This window comes from Maniola jurtina, chromosome 5 (genome assembly GCF_905333055.1).
Source record: "Maniola jurtina chromosome 5, ilManJurt1.1, whole genome shotgun sequence".
Taxonomy (NCBI): Eukaryota; Metazoa; Arthropoda; class Insecta; order Lepidoptera; family Nymphalidae; genus Maniola; species Maniola jurtina.
Genome location: NC_060033.1, coordinates 5,968,221 through 5,986,122, shown reverse-complemented (window position 1 = coordinate 5,986,122; position 17,902 = coordinate 5,968,221). Strand labels below are relative to the sequence as shown.

The 17,902-nt window shown below is 36.4% G+C and overlaps 1 protein-coding gene across 1 annotated transcript in view; it reads right to left on the bottom strand.

The window, feature by feature from the left end:
- The window catches only part of LOC123865125 (photoreceptor-specific nuclear receptor-like), a 37,134-nt gene extending 26,021 nt beyond the window's left edge, over nucleotides 1-11,113 (bottom strand). Inside the window, exons 1-3 of the mRNA XM_045905971.1 lie at nucleotides 11,053-11,113; nucleotides 2,705-2,833; nucleotides 1,943-2,057 (exon numbers count right to left, since the gene is read on the bottom strand). Of these exons, the coding sequence (XP_045761927.1) occupies nucleotides 1,943-2,057; nucleotides 2,705-2,833; nucleotides 11,053-11,113 (305 nt within the window). The remainder of the gene's footprint in view (nucleotides 1-1,942; nucleotides 2,058-2,704; nucleotides 2,834-11,052) is intronic.
- Nucleotides 11,114-17,902: the final 6,789 nt, after the last annotated feature.

Sequence of the window (17,902 nt, the reverse complement as noted above, 5' to 3'; positions counted from 1 at the left end):
TGTAATTTCGAAATAACTACCGCATATTAAGCTCATATGGTTATTTGAACGATTCTATAACTGAATCACACGTTTTTAAAATTTTTGTCTGTCTGTCTGTCTGTCTGTCTGTTTGAAAAGGCTAATCTTGGGAACGGCTGAACCGATTTTGACGGGATTTTCACAGACAAGTAGAGAATTGACCAGGGAGTAACATAGGCTACTTTTTTAACCGACTTTCAAAAAGGGAGTTGTGTTTTTCAACCTATGTACACCGAAATCTCCGAGATTTCTGAACCGATTTGCGTCATTTCTTTTTTAATCGATAGAGGAACTTTGCGACATTGTTACATAAAAAATTTGGAGTCCAACTCCTCAATCCTGATGCTGCAGGGGATCTGACCAATCCACGCGGGCGAAGCTGCGGGCATCAGCTATAATAAATAAGATTAAAGTTGCCAAATCGGGGAAAGTCAAATCGACAAAATAATGAGGTCACAGATATGACACAGTTCGCGGTCTATGACCAGACAGACGGATGTGCAGCACCTGTACTAACAACCAAAAGGTAAAGTTTGGCCAAATGTGTAACAGCATTGTTCAAATTGGGCTACTGAAACTGAATTATCTTTGTCTTTTGTATTTGGGATCTGTGTCATATTGTTGCCCAATTTTTCGTTGAATTAACGAGTACTGTTACTAACTATACGTTTACGCGTTAGTATCTAATGATATTTTTATGGTATATAATATGTAAGTAACTATTTTATTTAATACGCGTACACGAGGTACGCTACGACACCTTTTTTATAAACTTAATAAAATTGTAAAGAAGTAAGTAGATAAGTAAATGAGTCTATTAATTCTAGAGATACATTAAAAAAATATTCAATTAAAATTTTACAACTGACTTTGAATCGTCTAATGCATCTACTACGCACGAAGAACCAGCAAGAAATTCGGCGGTTACCCTTTGCAAGGATTTGATATATCAAAATATAATATAAATACAATATTAATTATTATGCCGTGTTATAAATAACTGTAGTCCCACGCATTGCTAATATAAAGACTCCTAGGTAGATAATATATACCTAATTCAAAATCATCGTAAGTACCAATCGTAATATGTACCCGTTACTTACATTATAATAAACCAAAGAAGTTAAAGTTAAAGCATTAAAAGGAAACAAAATATACCATACCTACATCAATAAAGATTAAAGGTAGGTATTATTAGTAGTCATCAAAAAGCAAATTGATATATTGCACACGAAAAGAATTCAGTTCAATTGTAGTATCACTTTGCAATACCAGAACATCTGTTTAAATATACATAGTGGCGACATAGTTTTGAGAAACAAATAAGTACTTAGTTGAAAAGAAAATTGTGTCACCAAATTGGGAAAATTTTGCAGCTATTGATATAACATAAAATCTGATTCTGAATCTCTGACTTAAAATGTTCGATATTGTTATAAGAATGGGAAAGATACAAAATAGTGTAGGTGATGTAGACAACCATTTTTTTTCAAGATTTTAAGAAAACCCTGCTTATTGACCAGAGTAAAATTTTAAGTTCTAGCGGGTTGGTGAGATAATAAGTAAGATAAGTTGAAAGAAACAAGCAGATTATGTGATGTTAACCACCGCTAAGATTGAGGTACGTGTACCTACTCGCTCACGGTGTATGCAAATGAAAAATTAGATGGTTAATGAAGGTAAGTATAAGGCCCGCGTCCACTAGGCTCGCCGAGTCGACTCCACACTGATGAAACGCTATCATTAAATATTAGTGTTAGTGTTGTAATATTAGTGTTGTATATAATTAGAAATCTATAAGAACGTTCCTCAAGCCGAATTTCAGCCACGGCAGCCAATGTTAAAAGAGATTAGTCAACTACGCTTGCACAGTTAGAGCACACGAAGTAGGCAATCTATGCAATTATAATACCTAACAAACCTGTATATAAGCTTTCTCCTCACAGATCTTTTGAAGAAACCGCTGCAGCCGTTGCAAGCGAGAATGCCGTAGTGCTTGCCTGAACTTGTGTCTCCACACACCACGCACACCAAACCTGCACAAGAAAAAGCATTGGAGATTTGCTCGCCCAAACGTAATCTAAAATAGGATCTAGAGATCTAACATTATTTAGGTATACCTGAGTATTTAAAAACCTTTGTCATAGGTACATTCTTATATTTTCTTCATTAGATTTTAGCTTTAGACTTACTTCAATAGTACCTTACTAGGCTGTTTTAGGGAAGTTTGACTTATTTTATATTTTGATGTCTTATCTGCTATATCTATGTCTAATAAAAAAGAAAACTAATATATCTGAGAACCTTATTTAATTTTACTCCTACGTACATCTTTCCAAATAATAATATGTTCTCATACAATTTGTATGACTAAAAGAAACAAGTGTAAATTAAAAATTTATTGCACCCCCTACTAGTGAAGGTTACAGTAACTAGAAAAGAGCTGATAACTTTCAAACGGCTGAACCGATTTTCTTGAATTATAGCTAAGAACACTCTCGATCAAGCCACCTTTCCAATAAAAAAAAAAACTAAATTAAAATCGGTTTATTAATTTAGGAGCTACGATGCCACAGACAGATACACACGTCAAACTTATAACACCCCTCTTTTTGGGTCGTGGGTTAAAAAGGGTCTAAGTAGGTACATGAAAAACAAGATCGGGTTTGCCAACCTGTCTTACCCAAGTGGTTGGTCTTCTTAGAAGGTGGATCCGGCAACCATGGCCGTAGTGCCGGCGGTGCTAAGGCAGCTGCAACCAGCGCGGCTGATGTTGGTGGCGACCAGCGAAGTGGGGAGGTGTTGTCTTCGCCTGTGAATAAACACGTATATCTCAATTTTTTTTAACTTTTCTTCATTTTATGTCTTTCATTTTAACTGTGCTACGAGTTACGACTGCTACGAGCATTTAGATGCTACGAGTCGGTTATTTATAATAATAATAATTAATTTATTTATTTTAGAGATCAATAAGACGGTTCTACCTGCCCGGAGGTTCATTGCGCTTGTGTTGTGAGTTGTGACCAGGGAGCTACGAAATTAAATCAGCCTAGGTTATTATCATACAACAAATTCTGCCAAAAGAAGACGCTCAAACATTTTTTTTTATTTGCGAGGTAGGCTTTCGCCTGAGGATAATCATGTTTAATAAAATACCATGATTGGGATTTGGGACGCACCTGGAAGATACCTGTTCACTTTGCCCTGATTGAAGGTATTTATTAAATACCTTCAAAGCAAGAGTGCACAGTATGATGAAGGTCTCCTCCTAGAACGAGAATGGTATTAGGTATATATATATATATATATATATACCATGCTAGCCCAGTGCAGGTTGGCAGACTTTACACACCTTTGAGGTGGATGGATGGAGAACTCTCAGGCATGCGGGTTTCCTTACCAAGTTTTCTTTCACCGTTAAAGCAAGCAATATTTGATTACTGTACCGAATACCTTCTCATACAATAAATATCTCACATACCTACTTAATATCAATAACGCTAATAGAATAACTATTGAAAATCACACCCTTTCCCTTTAATAGCATTTCCACTTGCTATCAAATAAAGTGCCCCTCCTTTAATACGACCAACAATTTGGAACGTAGCCACAATCGATTTTAAACCCTATTCTCATGAAAATAATGCTCAAAGAAAGGGTACAGTATTATTGGTACAAACATGATGAATCAATTAAGTGATTGGTGAATGCTATACCATGGGTTTCAGGGATAAAGCGATTTGTAACGGTTTTAAAAATATAATTACGAGGATATAGTCTACCTAAATATTTGGGTCAAGTCAATTAACCATGGGAAATTAAAAGTATTTTGGTAATATTACAACCTGGGCCTTACATCAGCTAAGGATGTGGTAGAAATTAGGATGCGTCATGCATAGCAAGCATTGTATGCATAATTTATTAACCATCATCATCAGCAGCCCATAACGCACTGTACTAAGCATGGATCGCCTCTCAGAATGAGAAGCGTTCGGCCATAATCCACTACGCTAGCCAAGAGCGGATTGGCTGACTTCACACACCTTTGAGAACATTATGTAGATTTCTCATAGCACACAGGCTTCATCACGATGTTTTTTAAAAAGCTTAGAACGCACATAATATACAGGACCCAATGTTAGTGATGCGTGCCCAGGATTGAACCCCCGACCTTCCAATCACCACTCTTATATCTTAAATTTATTAACAGAATCGCCTAAAAGCTCTAACTGAGCTTAGTATAGCTCTAGTATAAAATAGTAAGCTCTAACTGAGGTTTGAATAGCTCTAGTATAAAAAGATATGCTCTAACTGAGCTTAGGATGGTCTAGTATAAAAGGGTAAGTTCTATCTGAGCTTAAAATAGTTCTAGCATAAAAGGGCAAGCTCTAACTGAGCTTGGAATGGCTCTAGCATAATGGGGTAAGCTATAACTGAGTTTAGAATAGCTCTAGCATAAAAGAGTAAGCTTCAACTAAGCTTACAATAGTTCTGGCATAAAAGGGTAAGCTCTAACTGAGCTTAGGATAGCTCTGTAATATTAAAGGGTAACTGAGCTTAAGATGGCTCTAGCATAAATGGGTAAGCTCTAACTGAGCTTAGGATAGCTCTAATATAAAAAGGTAAGCTCTAGTATAAAAGTATTGCATCCCTTGATGAGTTCAAGCTAAGAAATTAAACCATATCTAATAGTTAGGACTAAGAGAGTGAAAGAGAGATTCCCTCACAACGGATGGTGTCTGTGGTATAGTTACAGCTGCGGCAGATGGGCGCTGCCAGTGACGTTGCCTTAAATGGAATTACGTCATTGAATTATCTTAACTCCCACAGATCTCTACAAATCTAGAGGTGGCGTAAGCTCACTTTTCTACGTCAGAGTCCGCTATTGTGTCTGTGTCTACTAGCTTTCATAGGCTATATATTATAGTCGTTTAATCGATTTTGACGAAAGTTAAGTACCTACAGAAGTAGATTTCATGCCAGATACAGATATAGGCTACTTTTTATCCCGCAAAACAAACATTAATAACTTGGTTAAATTAAAGTGATAATTAAGTATTAAAAAGAAGTGTTGTAGGTAAGTTTGTACCTACTTTTAGAATTATAAATTGTAATCATAATATTAATTTAGTAATGATAGAGAAAACATTCATTACGATATAGTGTAACATATTTGTTGTTTCAAGTCCCACTTTGGGTCGGACTAATAGCTTCTAAATCCAGTATAACGTCAACTCTATCAAGTTGTCAACTCTAGGGGCATCTACCGCCCTCTGTGGAAGGTAAATAAACAAACATAATAAAGTCAGCCTGATTGCCGAATGGCAATTATGTCTAACTACCGCCGGATAACTCGATTTTGAACCAAAGGGCTACTTAGACATTGGGAATTGTTTCTAGTAGGTATGTAGTCTAAGTAATTTTACTCTGTGCAGTATTTCTGGGGTTGCACTTTGCTTTGCGCACTATAAAAAATGACACGCACACGATGTGTTCCGTACCCTCGCACGAGAAATACCACTTTTTGTTTTTATTTTCACGGTGGCCATTTTGAAATGACTATGTGATGTGCGAAGACCTTAAAGCCAACATGCATCACACTAATATTATAATGGCGAAAGTTTGTGTGTATATGTGTGTGTGTGTGTGTGTATGTTTGTTACTCCTTCACGCAAAAACTACTAGACGGATTTGGCTGAAATTTGGAATGGAGATAGATAATATCCTGGATTAGCAGGATTAGAAATCAAAGAGTTCCTACGGGATTTCGAAATACCTAAATCCACGCGGTCTAAGTCGCGGGCATCGGCTAGTAAAAACATACTTTGACTTTACTCAGACTCACAAAGAGGCTGATTTATATGTTGCAAGCCTAAAACCACATACCTAACTGCTAGAAAGTACAGTGTTTAAACCTAGCTTTAACGAGTAAAAAAATGTGTTTCAACTAGGTATTTTATTGGAACAGCATGTTGTCTGTCGCCGTGGGCTCGCCCCGCGGGCGTGCGGTCAATATTGATTTTGTCACAAGTTGATTAAGCAATAATCACCCCTTTTAACCCCCGACCCGTGAGGAGGACTCGTGTCAATAATTTGTCTATTTTTGTATTTTGTCCATCTTGAAAGTTGTACCTACTCTTTTTCGTAGACTTTTGCACATGACATTAGTAGGTACTTATATTCTTAAAAATATGTTTATCCTAAGTAGGTATTGGTACCTTTGTAATTTTCTGTAGGTAAATAGATGTACCTAAGTACCTACTAGATTTACTATACAAAGAGGTGAACGGACCAGTATGACCTCGCGTGGATAGGGATCCGATGAATATGTAACTTTGCATGGACCACATTGGGTGAGATTCGAACCCAATGTAATGTTTGGATGTACCCTGCTATAAATTCATAAAGTGAAGCTACAACTTAAGTTTCGCACCAAGATATAAAACAAACTAAACCAGATCGAAATCGAAAAACTTTGCAACAGTTAGGTAGATCGGTATATCATCTCATCAAAAGCGGCAGTGCTTAGGTCAGGTAGGAACATTAAAAAGATAATATTGCAAAAGAAGTAGTCAAAAACATGAAAATGTAGCAGAGAGGAAAATAAATAAAACAAGTACAATACCTATTATTAATTGTCTAGGTACACATTTTATGCAATAAATATAGCGAATACCTAATGTATAAAATAAAATCGCACCGGAATAACAGAAAGAAGGCTATATAAAACTCGGAGGGACATAAAAGAAAATTGTATGAGACACATAAAAAGAACAGTTTGGAAAATTGGAAGTCGACGAGCGGAGAGCGAAGTAAATCCCGGTATCAAGATAAATCAATGTTTGTTCCGAGTATGGCACTTACGCGCAGGATAAAGAATGGCGTGGAGCGTCTTGAGATTTTATTTTTCTTTAATATATTGGACATAATTTTGTTTTCCCAGCAACAAAGTCCAATTTGAATCTTGAATCACACTATCACACTTCACACTAATATTATAAAGGCGAAAGTTTGTGTGTATGTGTGTGTGTGTGTGTGTGTGTGTTTATGTTTGTTACTTCTTCACGCAAAAACCACTGAACGGATTGGGCTGACATTTAGAATGGAGATATATTATATTATCCTGGATTAGCACATAGGCTACTTTTTATTCCGAAAAATCAAAGAGTTCCCACGGGATTTTTAGAAACCTAAATCCACGCGGGTGAAGTCGCGGGCATCGGCTAGTATAATATGAAAGGAAAATCTGACTGACTGATCTTTCAACGTACAGCTCAAACTACTGGATGAATCGGGCTGTTTATTATGACGTACCTATCTAGATATTTGCTAAGAAATTACTATTGTAAGTTCAACACTAGGGAATAAAATAGAGGTTGAATTTTGTGTAGTCCACGCGGACTAAGTTGCGAGCATAAGCTAGTACATACTAAATAATATAAATACTTACATCACTTAGAACCCGAAGGTAAAATTAAATAAATGCCGTTTGAACTAAAACGACTGGCCTATTTCACCACTGCCAAATAAACACTAGATATCTGAAGAATTTTAACATTTTGATAGATTCCCAATGTAAAATATCAAAATTCAAATGTACCTATGTTGGGTGGTTGTGAAATAGGTCCTTTACCTTCATTCATTTGGATAAAATATATTAACGATGCTTTATGTGATTTATCACAAACGTTTTTATTTTATAGGTCACTGATTTAAGTGATTTAACAAACCTATCTTTTTGCTTAATAGGATGGAAAATATTTTATATTGAATCATAATAAATATTCATTAATTTAAAAAATATGAAAAAGTAGGTACCTGCCTACCTACCTATTGAAACAGCAAAATGGCGCTATGAAATTTTATATTAGTCATAAATAAGTTCGTATTGTACTTATGCCATATCAACTTGAATAAATATAACATTTTTTTTCTTATAAGTACTCTTAAAACACCAAATTAGTCAAAAATAACACATTATGTTTTACGGTTAATAACATGTTAAGTAAGCAATAAACAATTTATTTTAGTTTTAATTGAGTAAATATTTTATTTTTTGCTTTTAATTTAGATTTAAGTTTATTTTATAGAACTAATTGCAAATTATTTTATGTAATACTTCATCAAAAAATTGCAATAAATTGCACATAATATTACGACGCCTGAAACGTACTTAGTTGATGTAAGTTAATGCCCAAGAGCCGTGGTATCAGTAACGACTGAATAAGTCGACCAAACGTAAAGATTTTATTATGTACCTTTTATTGAGACAAGTACTTAATTATCAATACTACAATCGAAAAAAATCTTATTGGGCTTTAGATCACAATAGTAGAAGTTAGGGATAAAATAATAGGGCGGCAGACACGTAAATCCTTTCGCATGCGACATTCAAGTAAAGACATTAAAGAGTTAAATATAAATATTCTACTCCATTCTTCCCTAAGTCGGTATTCAGGAACGGGAAACTTTGTCGCTTGCCGTTTTATTTGGTTTTCTTTTGACGCGAGCTCTTGAGCCGTCCTGATTAATTCTCCCTCCCCCTTTCACGGAAACGATCTAAGGAATCTTTTAGAACTACCCCCCCATTTACAGTCATCCCGTTTTGTGTTATATTTCGCGGGGGAGGACGATACGATTTCAACAAAAATGTTATAAAATGGGTACCAACTATGTTTATTGTTAGAACTAAAGAGCCTGAATATCCTAACATATAATTTCAGAATTAGATATATGCCGCTCTTCTACTATTTTTATACGACGACATTGGAGCGGGATTGCGTGCAAATTTTCCCGCTCATGAATTTCCCCTAGATTATGTCTCAGATCTGAATTACATGCCAAATTAAATTTCAATTGCCATAATCTCAATTGTCATAATGCCAAAAATTCCAATAGTTTATTTTTTTGAACGCGCATCTCATAAATACTCCTGGACTGATTAAGGTGAAGCTTTTGCAGTTCGAAAACTTATTATAAACTTGAGATCTGTGCAAAAACAGATCAAATTCGATTAAGTAACCCAAATTCGATTAAGTAACCCTAATTAACTTAACCCGAATTTCATGACGATGGTGAAACTCAGGACGAAACTAGTAAAACTACTATCTATACTTACAAACCTTTTCACGGCCCTTCCATTGAACCGATTTCGATTTATTTTGGTACAGGGATAACTTGCATCCCGAAGGCGGATACGGGATACTTTTTATCCCGGAAAATGAAAGAGTTCGCACAGGATTTTGAAAACCTAAATCCACGCGGACTAATTCGTTGGCTACTATGTAAGTAGGTATAAATTAGGGCCAGTATTTTACAGGCAGTCCTAAGTAAAAATAGACTCGGAATTCATTCTATTATTACAGAATAATAAACTCGTATTGACAGTCGAAAACGCGTCCCAAAGTTATTCAACACGCGAACCCATTATTCGAATGCGAAAATGAAATTTGAATCCCCATCTCTACTATTGGCTGTTTTGTATTCAAAACACGCTCTGACCGGGTAAAGTGGCAAATCATGGAGCGGCTGAAAATCAGTCAAATAGACCCCGAGTTACGGCGCACGCCGCCCGAATAATAATGCGCCTTTGCCTTTAGAGAGAGAACAATTTGATAGTGTGCGAACAGCCTAATTTGAATTTTAGGCAAATGAAGCTGGTGATGATAGGAACATTTCAATACTATCTTTGAAGAGGTGTTTAAAAAATAAGAAAGTATGTTTATATCGTTTTATATAATAGGTAGGTATATCTACTAGGTAACGTTTTTCCGCGACGTTGGACTTTCTCAAAATCTTCTCTTAAGTAAGTAGTTAGAAGTTCGCGTTATAGAAAGAACTTACATGCAACAAACATATCAAATTTCTAGACAGTTTTTTCAATCAAATCAATTAAGTACAAGTTACTTAGTCCTTGACTGCGATCTCACCTGGTGGTAAGTGACGGTGCAATCTAAAATGAAGGCGGACTAAGTTAAAAGGGGTATGAAAGTTTAATTAGACCCAGTACCCGTTTCTACATAGAAAGAAAGAAAGAAAATACATTTATTTGTTGTTACTTATATGGCAAAGTAGCGGCACGGCTTTGCGGGTATGGTGGTAACTAGCCACGGCCAAAGCCTCTCACTGCCACTGCCAGGGTTACCTTTCAATGGGTGAAATAGTTTTTCAAATATACCGTGCAGTATTTTCGAGATTAATGTTTGAAGTGCAAATTTTTCAAATCTTAGTTTACTAAACAATAAACATCCTATAAATATAGCTAATTTATACTTACACAACACAAACGAAGCTTTTTTCTTTTTAAGTTATTTAAATTACATTAAATTAAAGCTCATGTACACCGTATTTACTTACCTCTCTCTGTAAGCTGTCGTAGTCCACCGTAGCCATAGCAAGCGCTACGACTCGTAGACTTTTCTACACGTAGCGAAATAAAATAGCTGATTTCGTGACTCAAGTAGGTAATAAACATAAATTTTTTAGGGTTCTATACCCGATGGGTGTCAACGGGACCCTATTACTAACCCTCCGGAGTCCATCCGTCGGTCTGTTTGTCAGAGGGCTGCATCTCGTGAACCGTAATAGGTAGAGAGTTAAAATGATCACAGAATGTGTATTTCTATTGTCGCCTTAACAACAAAATAGTCAAAATTTCGAAATGGCTGCCATGAAAATAAAAAAATATTGAAAAAAAAAATATTTCTTGTACGAACGTACGGAACTCTTAACTGCGCGACTCCGATTCGCACTTGGCTGGGTTTTTTTGGCTACTGGACCATACTAGCTGATGCCCAAGACTTGGTGTGGATTTAGGTTCTTAAAATCCCATTGGAACTTGTAATTTTTTGATTTTTCGGGATAAAAATAGCCAGTATCACTCTCCAGGCCTGACTATGCAAATATATTTATTCAAAAAATCACGTCAATCCGTTGTACCGTTGCGGCGTTATTGAAAGACAAATTAGCAAACCAACAAAGTAGTGATATGGGTAGTGATTACTTGTATACTTAGTTATAATATTCACCTACCTGCTAATCTTCGATCTTGATGTTCTTGCGTTAACTGAAGAGGAGTCTGCGCTACTTCCATAATTAAAATAAAGTTTTCCCCTTTTCCAGACCGTCAACACCTTCGATAAGTCAACACAGACACTTCCTTGTTTATGTATTACAATTATAAATTACTGTTTCATTATTTTCTTAATTAAACTCTTTTGTTTTCAATTACTAGTTTTTCAGCTGTTTCAACTTTTGAGTTTGGAATTTTAAAATCAATTATAATGTTATACTTAGTACCTACTTATTCCTTTAGTCGATTAAGATTATATTACAGGTATTTGATTGAATGCGTGACTCTCATTATGAGAATAATAACAATTTTTTTTTACTATAAAAGACGTAATGCGGAAATAATATTGTGTGTGATTTAGCAATTTTAAACGTAATCGACACTATAAAATACCCAAAAGTTGTTTGAGATGCGAACGCGGGAACGAGAGCTGTCACTTTTGACGTATAATTTTTTTTGGCGCGTTGGCAGCGAGCCGCGCGTCCTACGGCCGGGGTACTTTTGACTCGATCTCGCCGCGTGGCGTCGCTCGAAGGCGGGGCAAGTCTCCGCCCCGTTGCTTTTCGCGTCTGACTGCGGGCCCCAGACAGGGGGAGACTTCGATTTTGGGTCAGCTGTTAAGCGTCCGTTTTAAGCTTTAATTTGTGGCATTACGGCGCTGCGTCAGCCAGCCATTTAGAATAATGATGCCCGTTCCGCGCGAAATTAAATGGTTATTTCGTTTTCCCATTTACACGGGCTGTAAAGAGGCGAAAGGAACATTATAAAATGCGAATAATTAGATAAATGTTAACATAATGTAATAAAACACAGTAAGTGAATTAAACGATGCTACAAGAAACATTTTTTATTTTAAGAAAATCCTATTTTCTTGTGTCTATACCTAATTATTGCCTACTTATGGGTAGATACCTACTCAGTATACCTACATTGCTAAAATTTCAGTAGCTAACGTAACCATACATTGTTAAGTATTGTTACCAATCAGATAGGTAGGTATGTACATCAAAGTTAACAAACTACATAGGTACAGGATAGAAGAAAAATTGAACCCTTATAGGATCACTTTGTCTATTTATCTGTCAAGATCCGTCAAGGGAATGAAAGGCTATAGGGTAGGTACACATCATAAAAAGTGCTCATTTCTTTTACGATGATACCGAGTCTGTTTCAGATAGCACACTTACAGTACAGACTTACAGTGTAGCGGAAAAGAAGAATGCATATTTACTGTAAAACTTATCTACCTAGGTACCTATTTAGTCTACCTAAACCTGGCATTTGACATAAAGTCATCTGGATAACATAGGTACTTATTATAGAACATAGAACACCATAGAACACCTATATCGTGTTATATCCAATAATAATAGGGAACATTCGCGAAGGCGTGGCGTCGCGACATCAGAGAGGAAAAGTCAACAATTTTCCCGCGTTCCGTGCGCCAATCAGAGCTTTTGGATCGGTGACATTTGAGTTTAGAATAAATGCCTACCATAATAATATACTTACCTCCTACTAGGTGAAGGTGTTGTTATTATAAAATAAGTACTTACTACTTAGTTTTATTTACTTACTTGAATATGAATACAAAAATGTACACACAATACAAAATTATTATTTTACAGTTAGGTTCAAAATTTCGAATAACTTTTTTTTATAATAAGTAAGTAATGAAACTAAAAAGATAAAATCTATTCTTATCCATTTCACGAAAATGATCAAATTGTAGAATAAATGAGAAAAACCGTGTTACTGGAAATGTAGAAAGTATCTACTTATTTATTCAAGTATACCGACCTAACATGTATTTCTTTAATAAGTAAGTAGGAACCTAATTATTTTTTAAATAATTACTCCATATGTACTTACTTATTTACCTACTCACGGCCCACGGGACAAAGCTAGCCTACTGGACACAGCTCCAATATCAGGTAAAACAGGTTTCAGACATAGGTAGGTAGGTACTTACTACTTAGGTATGAATGATTGATAGGTATTAAAGGGCCCCCGAGACAATCAATCGCGATTGTCAATTTTTAAGTGATTGATGCTCATTGTCAATGCCAAATGATCGTTTAACAAGAGAATTGAAGCAATTGTCAATTGCAACTACGGTATTGAAGAACATTGATGGTGATTGATGGCAATTGACGCACTGTGCATTGACGTTCAATGAAAGCAAATGTCAATCGTTTTTATAATCCTCCGGCTCTGTTTCTTGAAGAGTTCTTACTAAATGTTCATTAGTGAACCGATTTCTTAGTTTATACCATTCCTTGGACCAACGTCTAGTTCTTTTCTTTTTTTGTGGGTAGAAACTGCAAGAAATGCTTTATCTGCGTTTGAAATCATATTTCGAGCGACTTGACTTTCTTCATTGTAGTTCAATATCAGACTGAAGTAAGCGCAAATGATACACCTTCATTTGGAGCTTCAATCACCCGTCATTTGAAATCTTCAATCACGTGAGCAATGTCAATTGCAAATGATCGTTTCGGGCATCCTTTAGAAAGAGTGCCCAGGAGAGCCAGACCTTAGTTATTTTATAAAAGCTTAAAGTTTCTCTGCGTATTGTCCCCAACACGGGGAGTTGAAAACTGAATAAGCAAAAAATGGCTATAGTTAAGCGAGTGAACTCTATGAGTGAAAATAAATAATGTTAATTAATTGATAGCTGTCCTAGCATTATTTAATCGACATTTCAATCAATTTTCTGTTAGTCTAAATTGTACCAATAACAAAGCCTCGATTCGAAATCGATTTAAACAGGTAAGTATGTATAAATTTTCTTTTCCTCTGACTTTACATAGAGTATGTGTATGTTTTGATCTAAAATGTTATTATGAAACATTTTTTTATCTGTGACACAAAATAGACAAACCGTTTCCCGGATCCAATACTTAAAAATCCCTTCCAATCCTCAAAGGAACCCCAAAAACTACCCACAAGTCAATCGCCAAACTCCGTTCTGTGAAACACCCGACCCCCCCATCTCCCTACCCCATTTTCCGACCTTTTTCTCCCCCTTTTGCCCCCGAATTACCGCTCACCCCTAAACCGCGGTCTTCAGTGACAGTTCAATAAAGCACGGCGACCAATCGTGGCAAACGTCGCCCGGTATAAGCCAATAGGATTAACGCTATTTCCACCTCTTTCTATTTGCAGTGAATTTGTATTTATGCATCCCACTCTCACTTACAGTTTGCGAATTCTTGATTCGATTGCGATTGATTTCTTTATTCCAATTTTCTTTTGTTTTGCATTCCGTTAAACGAGTTTCGATTATTGTCTGTGGAATTAGGTTCTTTACAGGGGTATGGTTGTTGGTAAGTAGGTATATGTACCGTGTTTGGTATAATATGCTGTCTGAATACTGAATACCTTCTTAGTTTTAAAGTATTTTGTTATGTGCCACGTTTATTTGGATAATGGCACTCTGATAAAATGGTTTAGTTACTTAGGTAGGTGTACCGTGTCTTCTGGCACTTGGTTTGAAATAACACAGAATCACACTTATCACACTAATAATAAGTAGGTACCTATTATAACTTAGGCGAAAGTTTGTGTGTATGTTTGTTACTCCTTTACGCAAAAACTACAAGACGGATTTGGCTGAAATTTGGAATGGAGATAAATAATATCCTGGATTAGCACATAGACTACTTTTCATCATGGAAAATCAAAGAGTTCCCGCGGGATTTCGAAAAACCTAAATCCCCGCGTGCGTAGTCGCGGGCATTGGCCAGTTATAAATAAGGTTTAAGAACCTAGACCGTACGAAGTCGTGAGAATCATCTAGCAAGTCCATTTTATTTTATATTCATTTTATTTACTTATTAAAGGAAAATCTACAGCGAAATTAAAACAATAAGTTTCTTATATGCTAACTAAGTACATAAGTATGGCCAATTAGGTACAGGTTTTCTCGAAAAGAATAATAATATTTTGAGTGAGTGAGTTAAATAGGTACATTATGCCTAGTATACCTACTTAGACTACCCATTAAGGAAAAAACCAAGCATTAGGTAGGTAATTAAGTACATAGTACCTACTTATATCAAAAGTGGATTAAAAAAATGAAATAAGTACTTAATTGTGTACGTATAAAAAACACAGTATCCCAGTCTAGTTACCATAAATGCGAAAGTGTGTTTACCAAGTTATTGGTTAGTTGATTTGTTGGTTAGTCCTTCAATCACGTCGCAACGGAGCAACGGATCGACTTGACTTTTTGCATTAGGGTAGGCATTTGCATTTAGGTAGGTACTTAGTTGAAGACCTGTAGAGTGAAATACATCTATACCTTCCTATTATGCTACTTTTTAGCCCGGAAAATCAAAGAGTTCCGGGATAAATAGGCCCGTCTGTTTAACTAGGTAGGTATTTCCACGCGTTAAAACCTATATCCACGCGGACAAAGTCGTGGGCTTCAGTTAGTCAGCTAGTAGATGATAAATAGAAAACAATGTTCCCGCCAAATAATTCACGTCGCCGCCATGACAGTCCAAACGTCACCTGTTCGTGACGTCACAGCGGGACGCGCTACCTGCAGCGCCCATTATCCAATTTGTATCCGTTCAACTGCGAACATTTTAAAATAATTGTAGGTGACGTATGTTTAGACTGTTTCTATTTGTTAATTGTTTGTACCTAAATGCTCAGAATATTATTATCATAGACCGAAAACACGACCTGAAAATTTTACCTCTCTTCCTATTACGGTTCACGAGATACAGCCCGCTGACAGACAGACAGACGGACGGACGGACAGCGGGGGCTTAGTAATAGGGTCCGTGTTGGCACCATTTGGGTACGGATCCCTAAAATCTAAAAATGAGGCTATCTGCTTACGAAGGATCCTGGAGTAGATAGGTATTGGTAGGTGGGTAGGTACTGTTTGACTACCTGTATCATAATATTTCGTAACTGCAAATCTTCTATTCGAATAGCACAATTACATTGGGCAAAGTGCACAGAGGTATGCAATATGCATGCACTGATACAATTTCCCCCAAACCAAGCCTCCACAAAGGGATTGTGCACTCCAGCGGCGACGCGATGTAATCATACAGACGGACAATCGAGATTCGATTAATATTGCCCACTCGAGTTATCGAATTAATTACTGTACCTACACAATCGACGGTTTGAATAAAATTAAGGTCTGATGCATTAGATAGTGTCCTGCACTTACACAGTCATGACTGTTTGAATGAATGTCTGCTCTGATGCATGTACGCGACTGGTCAAGATGGCAATCGGGGTGGGAAAGCCCCGCACACCCGCACAGCTCCTGAGCTAACTCGGTGCGGGATAGCGCGGGTGACGTGCGATTGCGGGTGTGTGGGGCGTCCCCCCGCCCCATATCCCGATCGCCATCTCGACCTGTCGCGGACTCTAGGTAGCGTCTGTTCAGTCGGGGAACGTGGGCATTGCAAATATCAAAAGCATCAAATCTGTTTCATATTATATGTATTTTGAATTAAAAGTCATTAGTACTAAAATAAATGTCTAAATAATTAGTTACTTAAATTGCGCATTTGGAAGGACACCTCCAAAACAGGAATGTGCCATTTAAAATGAAAATGCCGCGGTATCACTTATCATACATCATCATCATTATTATTATTTTGAGCCCCATTAGCACAACGTTTAAGTAGCGGGCTGAATTCCGAAAGGTCGGGGTTCAAACCCCATCATGCGTTGCACTATTGTCGCACAGCTACTCCTAGCACGTAAGCTTTACGCTTAGTTGGATATTTGATATTCATGAGTCATGATTAACATGCCTTGGCTAATAATTCTTTTAAAAAAAGAAATATCAACAAAATAATATTATGTTCATTGCTCCACATAGGTAGGTCTAAACTCTAAACCAAATATTGAATTATTTATAAAATCAAACAAATAATTTTTCCCTCCATGCATTTTTAGGGTTCCGTACTTCAAAAGGTTTTTTTTTTTTGTGATCCACAAATTCACGGTTTTCGGATTTTTTTCTTTACTTGTGCTATAAGACCTACCTACCTGCCAAATTTCATGATTCTAGGTCAATGGTAACTAGGTTTTCTTGACAGACACGACAGACAAACAGACAACAGAAATCCGATAAAAGTTCCGTTTTTCCTTTGAGGTACGGAACCCTAAAAATAGTGCAGTTTACAGTGCAGTAGGAGTCCTCTTTTCCTCTCCTTCTCTAATGAAATGAATCAATTTACGAGCAAGTGGGGAAAAAATGTTCATATATTTTTTAACCCCCGACCCAAAAAGAGGGGTGTTATAAGTTTGCCGTGTGTATCTGTCTGTGGCATCGTAGCTCCTAAACTAATGAACCGATTTTAATTTAGTTATTTTTTTCTAAAAGGTGGTTTGATCGAGAGTGTTCTTAGCTATAATCCAAGATAATCGATTCAGCCGTTTAAAAGTTATTAGTTCTTTTCTAGTTACTGTAACCTTCACTTGTCGGGTGTGTTAATTTTTAATTTACACTTGTGTTATTATTAGGACGTACAAAACCATGGACGTATCATACTAATATCTCTATGTACAAAACTAAAACTTCATCACATGACCGCCTTTTCGTCTATTCACCAGAAGAACTGGCACCAGAGTAAGGACTCCTCTATAACAGTTATATGTGTTTTAATATCTAACATTTAACATCTAACATATCTAACATTTAACATCTAAAACACATCTAGGACTTTTTACATTATAGGGGAAGCATGATAATATTATCTTCTGTATTCTGCAGCCCATCTAGCGATTTGCGAAAATTGCGATTGTGTAAATAAATGTAGCGTCATC